This window comes from Prinia subflava, chromosome 3 (assembly GCF_021018805.1).
Source record: "Prinia subflava isolate CZ2003 ecotype Zambia chromosome 3, Cam_Psub_1.2, whole genome shotgun sequence".
NCBI classification, from domain to species: domain Eukaryota; kingdom Metazoa; phylum Chordata; class Aves; order Passeriformes; family Cisticolidae; genus Prinia; species Prinia subflava.
Window position 1 is genome coordinate 105,992,099 of NC_086249.1, and position 10,731 is coordinate 106,002,829.

The 10,731-nt window shown below is 48.9% G+C and overlaps 1 protein-coding gene across 1 annotated transcript in view; it reads left to right on the forward strand.

Moving 5' to 3' along the window:
* SETD4 (SET domain containing 4) overlaps window positions 1–4,319 on the forward strand; it is a 263,375-nt gene extending 259,056 nt beyond the window's left edge. Inside the window, exon 9 of the mRNA XM_063393227.1 lies at window positions 4,220–4,319. Coding sequence (XP_063249297.1) covers window positions 4,220–4,304 — 85 coding nt within the window. The 3' untranslated portion in view covers window positions 4,305–4,319. The remainder of the gene's footprint in view (window positions 1–4,219) is intronic.
* The last annotated feature ends 6,412 nt before the right edge of the window (window positions 4,320–10,731 follow it).

A 10,731-nucleotide genomic window follows, 5' to 3' on the forward strand; every position in this document is an offset into this window, starting at 1 on the left:
TTTCCTTTCCTTTCCTTTCCTTTCCTTTCCTTTCCTTTCCTTTCCTTTCCTTTCCTTTCCTTTCCTTTCCTTTCCTTTCCTTTCCTTTCCTTTCCTTTCCTTTCCTTTTCCTTTCCTTTCCTTTCCTTTCCTTTCCTTTCCTTTCCTTTCCTTTCCTTTCCTTTCCTTTCCTTTCCTTTCCTTTCCTTTCCTTTCCTTATTCCCTGCTCTTGATGGGCCTGAGGAGTTTTTCAGATCAGATTTTATTTTTTTGCACAAGTTTCTTCTTGGGATTTCTTTGATTCTCTTTTAGGGCTTCACCATATCTGGCCAGAGCTCTTGTTTTATTTATTTTTTTTTCCAGTTTGGAAAAATTGGGAAAAATTTGGAATAATTTGGGAAAAAGGAGTGAGTTGGACACTCCTGCCCACCCCTCCTGCCACTGCCCTCCCAGCAGAGCTGCACCTCAGTCCTTTCCACTGCTCAAACACAGACACTTTTCCAAAGTGTGCAGTGAAGATCATGGGATTTGCTGCAGAAAATCTGGGAATGGGGCGTTTTTCGGGATCACAGCTTGGTTCCCAGTGCCTGCAGAGGCTGGAGGATGACATTTATTCTCTCAGGTCAATTTGCTCCATCTCACACTGGGCTCCTTGACCCGTGAAATGTGGGGTTAAATGTTTTAGTGCCTCTGTCCAGGAGAAGTGATTGATCCCAAACCCCAGCAGGGCCAGGAGCTGCGTTCCCATCACCAAGCCCTGCCTCTGGCCCCAAATGGAGGATTTGGGGATCCTCCATTTGTGGATGGATTTGGTGGAATCCACAGGTGGATTTGGAGGGCTGGGAGGTTCCAAAAGCAGCTTTTAGAGCCACCCCACTTCCACCTGCACCACCCACCCACAAAAGGGGTCCCCGAGCAGCAGGGCCCTTTCCTGCTTTCCCACTGAAAATGTGGGAGGATTCCCATCCCAAAAACATCTTGGAGAGCACCTGGAGGAGCCCTGCCTGGACCTGCCCCGCTGGAGAGCTGACAGAGGTGGTCTGGTCTGGCCAGGCCTCCTGGGAAGGTTTTTCTGTTCCATTGGGCCAGGGAAGCCTAAATGTGATCCCAAACCCGAAGGAGCCTTTTCCACACTTTTCCATGTCTTTGAGGGGTTTATTTTCTACAACAGAGTGACCAGGCCAGCAAGGGCTTTGTGCAAAGGAGGTTTCTGAGGTCTCCAAAGTCCCCACGAGGTCTCAGCACAGGTGAGGCCACACCTCACTTCTGGATCCCTCACTTCAAAAAAGGGCATCGAAGTGCTGGAGCTTGAGAATCCCAAATCCTGAGGATTGGAGGAGACCTTCAGGATCATGCAGTGCCACCAGCAGCAGCCCAAAACTGTGTCCCCAAGGGCCACACTCAGACTTTTCCTGAATGTTCCCAGAGATGGTAGCTCCACCACCTCCATGTGCAACTCATTCCAAGCTTTCTTCAGTGAAGAAAAAAAAAAATCAAGTTTTAAAGTGAATATTCCGCTGGAAGTTTGCCCGTCCTCAAGCCATTGCTCCTAAAAAAATTGAAAACTCCAAGGAATTTCCCAGCTTCGAACTGGTATCTGTGTCTTGCTTTAAAACTGGTTTTTCTCCCTGATTTCAGAGCACAATGAGCTTCCTGAAAATCAATCCCCATCAGCTTCATCTGGAGGAATTCTGATTAATCTCAATGTCTCATTTTGGCCTGTCCTGATTCCCTGACAAAGCCGGGGACACACAGATGGATTGTGCTGCTTCCAGAGGAGTTGCATCAGCAGAAACCCAGAGCAAGTTTTGGCTCCTCAACCCTCCAGTTGCTTCATCCATCCCCCCTCCCCACCACAAATATTGGTGCTATTTGAACCTAATTATGTTTTTCTTTCTAAACCCAGCCCCATCGGAAGCTTCCTGCCCTTATTTGGGTGAGTAACAAAGGAGAAATATGAATTTTTTTCCCCCCCCTTCTTTCCCTTTTAAGTTGTTCAACTTCGACACTAATAAAGGTATTATGTGGAGTCATCTCCAAACTATATCCCATATATCATTCCCAGATAAAGATCTTTGTCTGGGACTTTGTCTGAGGAGGATAATGTTTCACTCCTGGCGCCTGGGAGTCTCCTCTTTCTAACATAACACATATTTGTTATAGTCTTACTAAACCTGGCTGGCTTCAATGCCCAAAAATCAGTTTGCACTTTGATTTTCTGAGCCAATTAACGAAGCTCATCAGCCCAGCTGCTGGATGCAAAGAAAATGGAAAAAAAACCAAAACCCAAAACCCACTGGGTATTGGTGGAAGAGGTGGGGAAAGGTTTGTGTCCCACATCCCACAAGGATAGAGGTTGTGGAGCAGCCCCACGGCAATTTGGGTGCACTTGAAAATCCCCACAGGGTCGTTTTCTCTGGTGGGAATTAGGGAATGGCAATGAGGATGTGAGAAATCAATCCCTGCAGGAATCACATTTGAAATTCCTTCAGATTTGGGTGAATCCTGGGAATAATTGTTGAGACAACACCAAAACTCTGCCCGGTGTTTTGGATTCAGGCTCCTTGGCTGTTTTCATTTTGTGTTTGGGAGCCTTCAGGTCGGTTTTTAAGACCTAAACAAAAATAGGTGTCTGTGTCTATCCAAAATATGAGGGATGAAAGTGGAGAAGGCACCTTATAAGGCAGGGAATTCGAGGGGATCTCCCAGGTTTTCCTCCTGTGCTGATGCATCCCCCCAGCAGCACAAATTCCTGGAGCAGAAAAATTAGAGGAGTTAAGGGAGACCCACTGAAGGCACATTAAAACAACAACAACAAAAAGTGCAAGTAAATGGTTTAAAGCTCTTGCTCATCATTTGTAAATTGTTTTGTTTGATGAGTAGTTCCCAGAGTTAAGGGGTTTAATGAACACTTCATAAAAACTCTTAATTAAAAAAATTTTAAAAAGAAAAGAGGGCTCTTATCTGCCACGTGCTGAGGTCCGGGTGGTACCACCAGTTTTACCCTGCAGGTTTCTGCAGCTTGGCTCCAGGAAGGTGGCAGGGAGCAGATTCCAGCCCTTCCAGAGGCTTCTCCTCATCCTCCTCCAGGAATGCTGGAGCTCTGGAGCCCCCCTGAAGGAGCCTCTGCAGGGCTCAGACTCGGGCAGGAGGGGGTGGAACCAGCCCAGCAATTTCACCTGGGAGATGAGACCGAAAAACGCAGACTGGGGGAAAACCTGAGCTCAGCTTAGTGCTGAGCTGAGCTTGGCAAAGCCTCCAACATCCCTGCAGCCACTAGGGAGCTGCCTGGTTCTGTGGGATTTTCCCCCTCTGGAATTGCAGTGCCAGCCCCAAACCCTGGGGCTGGCAGATCTCTGGCACCCCGTGGATCCTTTCCCCGTAAACCACTCAGGATGTTTATCCCTCCTGATTCCCCCATCCCACTGGATATGGGGTGAGGAACTCCTGCCTGTTCCCCTCTCTGCCCCAAAAAGCAGCTGGGTGATGGAGCTGCTTCTCCAAGGAAAATTCACCTCCTTGCTCCTCCACTTGTCTCCAGATGTGTTGAATGGTTTTATTTTGTTTATGATCCCAAGGTAAAAAAATTTCAAGAGATCTGGGAATTACAACTAGAAGCTGCTTTGGGAATCTCCCTTGTTATTTTATTTATTTTTGTTTTGATTTCTATCTCTTTCAGCTGTTCCCCCTGTGGTTTGAGTGAGACAAAGCGATCTAATAGATTTTAAAATGTGTAAATATCGAATCAAATGAATTCTTAACTTTCTCTGGATCCTTTGTATTTTCTTTCCCGTTGGAATTCCTAATCATTGATGTTTTCCAAAGCTGTCCAATGCTTTGTGCACTTGCCACCCAAACGCTGGAAGAAATCGCTGTGGGAAACCCAGAATTTTCTTTGTGGGTTTGTTTTTGGGGCTGGGAGTGGGGTTTGGAGCAGTGTGGTTCTCTGGAGAGCAGGGGGAGGGAAGCGTGGGGTTATTCCTTGTAAAAACTCGGGAAAAGGAGGTGCCCATTGATCAACGATCGTGTGGATCACGTGGATTTATAACAAACATGATGAGGAGCTGTCTCTCCTTGGAAAATTAGTGTGGGAATTATCAAAGGTGGGAAGAGCCCCTCAGGATCCCCCAGTGCAACCCCAGCCCCACCAGCACCCCCCAAACCCTGTCCCCAAGGGCCACCTCCAGACTGTCACTCTAAACCCCACCTGAACTCCATCTCATCCCTCTGACTCTGCAGGAACCTGAGCTTTGGATGGGAGGGACCATCCTGGAGGCTCCTCACAGCCCTCAAGGGGCTGAGCCTGGGAGCAGATGAATTGTGAGTTGTGGCCCCCTGAAATTTTGGTGGATGTGCAGGTGCCTTTGGCTTGGATTTCCTGGAATCACCAAGGTGGGAAGAGCCCCTCAGGATCACCCAGTGCCACCCCAGCCCCACCAGCATCCCCCAAACCCTGTCCCCAAGGGCCACCTCCAGACTCCTCCTGAGCACTCCCACAGACAGTGACTGCAAACCTCCCTGGGCAGCTCAGCCCAAGGCCTGACCACTCTGCCAGGGAAATTTCCTTTCCAATCTCCAGGCTGAGCCTCCACACTCACTTAAGAACCCACCCCACCAAAATCAGGGTGATGAACCCTGAGAACACCCACAGGCACCTCCCCTGGCTCTTCTCCAGGAGCAGCTGGGACACAGCCACCCACATCCTTGGGGGAATTCCAGTTAGATCCATGGGAATGCTGTGCTTTAAGGATATTATTCAGCATTTCATCTGTCCAGGAGCCCTCTGGACGTGCTGTCCTCGGTGTCACTGCTCTGAGTCACGGCTCACGAGGGAAGCAGCTGGGTTTGCTTTGGGCTCTGAGCCCAGCATCCAGCCTCAGCACTTTCCTTTGGTCCACCTGGCCTCAGCTTTATTCCAGATTTTCCCAGGAGCTTGTTGAAATAACGCTGAGGTTTTCTGGTTTCGTGTTTGTGGAGGTGACGGGGAAATTTCCTGTGGGGAGAAAAACAACAAGTGGGGAACCAGGGCAGCTTTTGCTCAGCCCAAATTAAATCCTGGTGCTTTCAGAGCAGAACCTCAGGGAAAATGGGCACTGGTCACAAGGGGTTGGGTTGTTTTATCCATAGTGAGGGTCACAAAATCAAGGAATGGGATTTGGGATGGGTTGGAAGGGATTTTAGGGATCATCCAGTCCTCCAAGCCCCAATGTCCAACCTGGCCTTGGGCACTGCCAGGGATGCAGGGGCAGCCACAGCTGCTCTGGGAATTCCATCCCAGCCCCTCCCCACCCTCCCAGGGAACAATTCCTGCCCAAAATCCCATTTGAGATTTTCATGGGTTGTGCAGAAGCAGAAGAGGAAAATCATTTGTGTGTGTTTAATTCAGGTCCACATAATTTTGAATTTCAGTGTTGTCCTAAATAGAGATTTTTTTAAAAGTGTATATTGAATTTTTCCTAACTGGAATCCTGAATATGTGATCTCTTTTCAGCAAAATCATGAAGGACAAAACTCATTTTTCTGGACTGTGATCTGTAATTCTTAACAGCATTTTTAACTCCCTAAAATAAATCCAGTCAATCTGGCTTTGCAGCTCTGCCTCGTATTTCAAAACCATTTTGCTGGCAAAGGAGCTTTTTCCTCGTGTTTTCCTTTTTGGATGCAGCAGTGAACACTTGAGAACTGGGACAGAAGTGAGACCTTGCACCATCCTGGCTGTCACCTCTCCCTGCAGAGCTGCAGGGACAGATGAGATGAGAATTCCAAACCCTCCAGTGCTCTGTCACTTGTTGTCCCCAGCAGCCACCACCTGCTGCAGTCTGGTGTCACTTCCCAGACACCTCCTGGGGGGTTTAAATGAAAGTTTTCATTAATTCAGCATTAAATGACCTGGAATCTCTGGGAAGTGAGGATGAGGCAGGCAGGAGCTGCAGGAGTGGTTCCAGAACCCCCAGGAAATGTCCCCAGAGTGGTGCCCTCATTTGTGCTCGGCCACCAAGTGCTGCTTGCAAGGGTTTGTTGATTTTTCTCTTTATTATAGAAGATTTGGAGGCACCAGTGATGGGTTTTGTTTGCTCCTGGATTTCCTGGAAGCCAGGGAGGGTCTTGATGAGGATGGAGGAGGCAGCTGAGGACAGGGCAAGGAGCTGGAAGTAGGTGGAGACCAGGAACCCAGCTGAGGGTCTGACACCTGGGAACAGGGCTGGAATCACACCTGGAACGGGCTCAGGAGACATCCAGGGCTCAGGTGATGCCCTGGGAAGGCTGAGCTGGAGCAGAGACTGGACAGAGACAGAGAATAAAGCAGGGATTTATTGAAAGGCTTTTAAGGACACACCTTGGGCAGGACAGGGCCTGCCCAGGGCTACACCCAAGGTGGACCCAAAATGGGCACAAAATGGACACAAAATGGACATAAAATGGACACCTGGTCACAAAGTCCCACATTTTTCTAAGTTTTGGTCCATTTGCACATTGGGGTTTCATTGTCCAATTCCAGCTGCAGGTGATGCAGTCCCATCCTTCTTGTTCTCTCCCTTCAGCCCCCCTTGTTTGTGCTTTGGGGCTGAACACTTGTCCCAGCTGTCCTTGGTGTGCAGCAGGAGAAGGATTTGTTTTGTGTCCCTGCTGTGTGCAGAGCTGAGTGAGCCTGAGTGTGAGCTGAGAGCTGCCCTGGGCAGTGCAGGGGCTGGAATATCAAAGATAAAATTTAAGGCATCACTGGAGTCCTGCAAAGGCCGCAGGGAAGACACAGGCCGGGTCCTGGCTGCATCCACAGGAGGGTGAGAGACAAAATTCCAGATGTTTTGTGGCCTCCTGGAGGCTGATGGAACCTCCAGCCTCACTTGGCTGGTGCCCTGTCCCAGCTTGGGATCCCTGATATCCAGCAGGGAGTGAAAATCCTTCTGTGGCACTGCCTGTGCTGGCCTGGAGAGCGGCTGAATTATCAGGAGAATGCAGTGGTTGAGAAGTGCAGTGTGGAAAAGCATCATTTCCATGGATAAAAGAGGAATAATGCTGGAGACAAAACTCTAAAAATGCCTGTGTGGGTTTTGAAGTTGGTCTTGGACCAGGTTGGAGCAACCTTGGATGGTGGAAGGTGTCCCTGCCCGTGGCAGGGGGTTGGATCTGGAGCTGGATGATCTTTAAGGTGCCTTTTAAGCAAAATCACTCCAAGACTCTGTGATTTTATGATTCAGGCAAGGCTCTGTGCGGTGATGCTTGGGACACTGATGACTCCTGATGCTAAAGCTAAACTTGCTCAGAAGTTTGTCCAAGCTGGAGCCCCGTGGCAAAAGCCGGGAAGCCAATTTTGGCACCGAGGCAGCAAAAACCTGAAATGACTTCAGCTCTTTTAACAAAATTAGGCCTAGAAAAATTCACTTTTCACACCCAGCAGTTGAGCTCATTGTCCTATCTCCTGCACAAACACCACGGGGGCATTGTTTGGCTCTGAAGAGCAACAACAAAGGGCAATGGCTGAGCTGAGATGTCAGGAGAGAACTTCAGTGCTGAGCTGGAGGCTTTGATGTGGCACAGAACCGTGGCTCAGACAACAAGCCTTGCACTCCATCCACCCCGTGCAGCTGAAATGACTTGCAAAATCGCTTTTAAAAATGCAAACCTGCATTTAAATTAATTAAAGGCACTCTGGCTCCTCGCTGCCTGGTGGAAGCTGCGAAATCAAAATGCAAACCCAGGCTGCAGACTGTTAAAAAATGAGGAGATCACATCCAGAGCAGGGGGGTTTGTTTCAAATTCACGTTCGCCAGGCACAAACAAAACAAGGGTGAAAACAAAGCTCTTTCTTCTCACCTTTCCCCTTCCCCACCCCTGGGTGCTGCAGAAAGAGCAGAGAGGCTCTGCCACCCCCTGCTCTGGTGGTTTGATGGTTTTGTGGCACCAAAATCGAGGATTTGCTGTGCTGAGCTCTCTGCAAACCTGGCCAGTTACATTTTAATAGATTTTAATATTTTCCTCTTCAAAAGTGGCTGTGGTTCAGTGGATCCAAACCCTTTGTTCAGTGGGTTCCTCTTCATTATTTAAATTCAGTGGTAGAATCAGGAACGGAATCTCGCTGGTTCTAAGCTAGCTTTAAAAATCTCTGTCAATTTTAGAGTTTTATCTCAAGATCTTTCAGGCACTTTTTAAAAGTGTCCTCTCAGTTTCGGGAATTTTGGCTCCACGGAGCATTCAAACGCCAAAAAAATAAACTAAAAAAAAAAAAAAAACAAAAAAAACACTCAAAAAGCATTCAAACTCCAAAATAAAACAAAATATAAAGGGAGTAAATAAAGGGGACAGGCAAGAGGCTGGAAAACACATCCTGGGAGGAGCAGCTGAGGGAGCTGGGAAGGGGCTGAGGCTGGAGAAAAGGAGGCTCAGGGGGGACCTCACTGCTCTGCACAAGTCCCTGACAGGAGGGGCAGGGAAAGGAGGAGAGGAAATGGCCTCAAATTGCACCAGGGGAGGCTCAGCCTGGAGATTGGGAAAGGAAATTTCCCTGGCAGAGTGGTCAGGCCTTGGGCTGAGCTGCCCAGGGAGGTTTGCAGTCACTGTCTGTGGCAGTGCTCAGGAGGAGTCTGGAGGTGGCCCCTGGGGACAGGGTTTGGGGGATGCTGGTGGGGCTGGGGTGGCACTGGGTGATCCTGAAGGGTTTTTCCCACCTTGATGATTCTGGGATTTTTAATGTGGCAAAGATACAATTTTTTTGTTTGTTTTTGTTGTTCCAAAGAACATCTGACACTTCAGGCACTGACAGGAAAGTGAGAAAATTGTGTCAACGTTCATATCAGGAGCTGTGTTTTCCACAGTCCTTCAATAACCCCTGGCACTGAATCTCCAGCCCCTTTCGTGTGGATTTCCCATCCCTGGCAGTGCCCAAGGCCAGCCTGGACAGGGCTTGGAGCAGCCTGGGACAGTGGAAGGTGTCCCTGCCATGGAATCACCTGAATCATCTTTATCCTTCCCACCTGGCCCATTCCTTGATTCTCTTTGGCAATGCAGCCACAAACACCCGAAATACTCCCTGAGTTCCCTCCCGGTGCTGGGGATGGATCTGATCCAGCTCCCAGCTCTGCCCTGGGATCACAGTTTTCCTTGGATTATGCAGCACTTACAGACCAGCCCATTTTCCAACACCTCAGCACCCAACCTGAGCACTGAAATCCAGGCTTGGCTTTGGGAGAGGCTTTGGAAAGGCTTTGGAAAGGCTTTGGAAAGGCTGGGTCCTGACAGGTATCCTGGTGAGGAGAGGAATTCAGGGCACCTGGCAGCTATAAATAGGCACCTGTGGCTTGCTGAGGATGATGTGAGAGGCTCCTCTCTGGGAAAACAGGGCAGGAAAACGCCTCAGGGCAGGAAAATTCCTTCAGGAGCCAAAGGGCACTGGCGCGGTGTTTTAAACCAACATCAGGAGGTTCACGCTGCATAAATATCAGAGATTTCAGGATAATGAGCCTTTAAATGCTGTGTGGGGATGACGTTCCACTTCAGAGCTGTGCTTTTCCCGGCTGGAAAGAGAAATAAAGCTATTGACTGCTCTGTGAGCAGATATTTTTAAAAGGCACAAGAATATTTGTTCACCTCAGTCTGTTTGTACAAGCTCTGTGCCTTTCATCTCTGCAGAAAAGATTTCACCTCCATCTCCTTCACCAGACATTCCCAAATTAAATATCAGGAAGCCTGGGATGGGATGGGCTTTGTGGAGCTGCTTCTTCTGCAGCTGAGGGTTGGAACTGGATGATTTTTAAGGTCCCTCTCAATCCAGGCCATTCTGTAATTTCATGATTTAGTTGGACAAACCCTCAAAGATCATTGAGTCCCCCACCTCTAAAACACCACTTTCATGAGGCTTTTGAATCCCTCCAGGGATAATGAGTCAAGGACTTCCCTGGGCAGCCTGGTGTAATATTTACCAGCCATTTCCATGAGGAATTTCCCCCCAATATCCAACCTAAACACCCCACCCCGAGCTGCCTGGGGTGGGTGAAAAAGCAGGGGAGCAGCAAGAGCCAAAGCACCAATTAGTGGCAGCCAAGACAGAGGATCAGGGAGTGAAACCACAGAATCCACAGCTCCTGAGCCCAGCCTGGCTCAACCGCAGAGCGCAGAATCCCCAACCACAGCAATCAGGGGATGTGACCAACATCCAGCACACAGGAAGGACGGGTCTCAGGGTTGTAGTTTTCCTGAGATTCTCCTTGGGGTTGGTGTTCCCCAAGGTAATAAGGGTCTCCCAAGGTTGCTGTTCCCTAGGAGTTTCCCCTGGGTTGCTGTTCCCAGAGGTAATCAGATTTTCAGTCTTCTCTTTGCCCTAAGTGTTACACACCAGAGGTAGAGACGACACGTTGAGTCCCCAGTGCACATTTCCAAGGTTGTTTATTCTTCATTATCTCAGTCCTTTTTCAACTCTGCCAGGCCTTCCTGGCAGGGTACCTTATCTTAGTTCTTTCTCAGCTCTGCAAGGCGTCTCCGCAGAGCAGGACACGCGGGGGACTGGGCGGGTCAGAGAGCCCCACACCTTATGTACGGTACCCCTGACCCAACCACTGTCTGAGATGTATTTTTTATTTACAAAATTTTACCAATACCTATTACCTATACTAACATGTCAGTTCTACTCTAAACCAATCTCTAAAACCCAACTCAGCACAAGATGGGGGACGAGAGCAAGAACAAGGAAGACAGGGGCCACTCCCCAATTCCTCCATCTTGTCTCTTCAGCCCCATATGCTAAGAATCCTAATTTC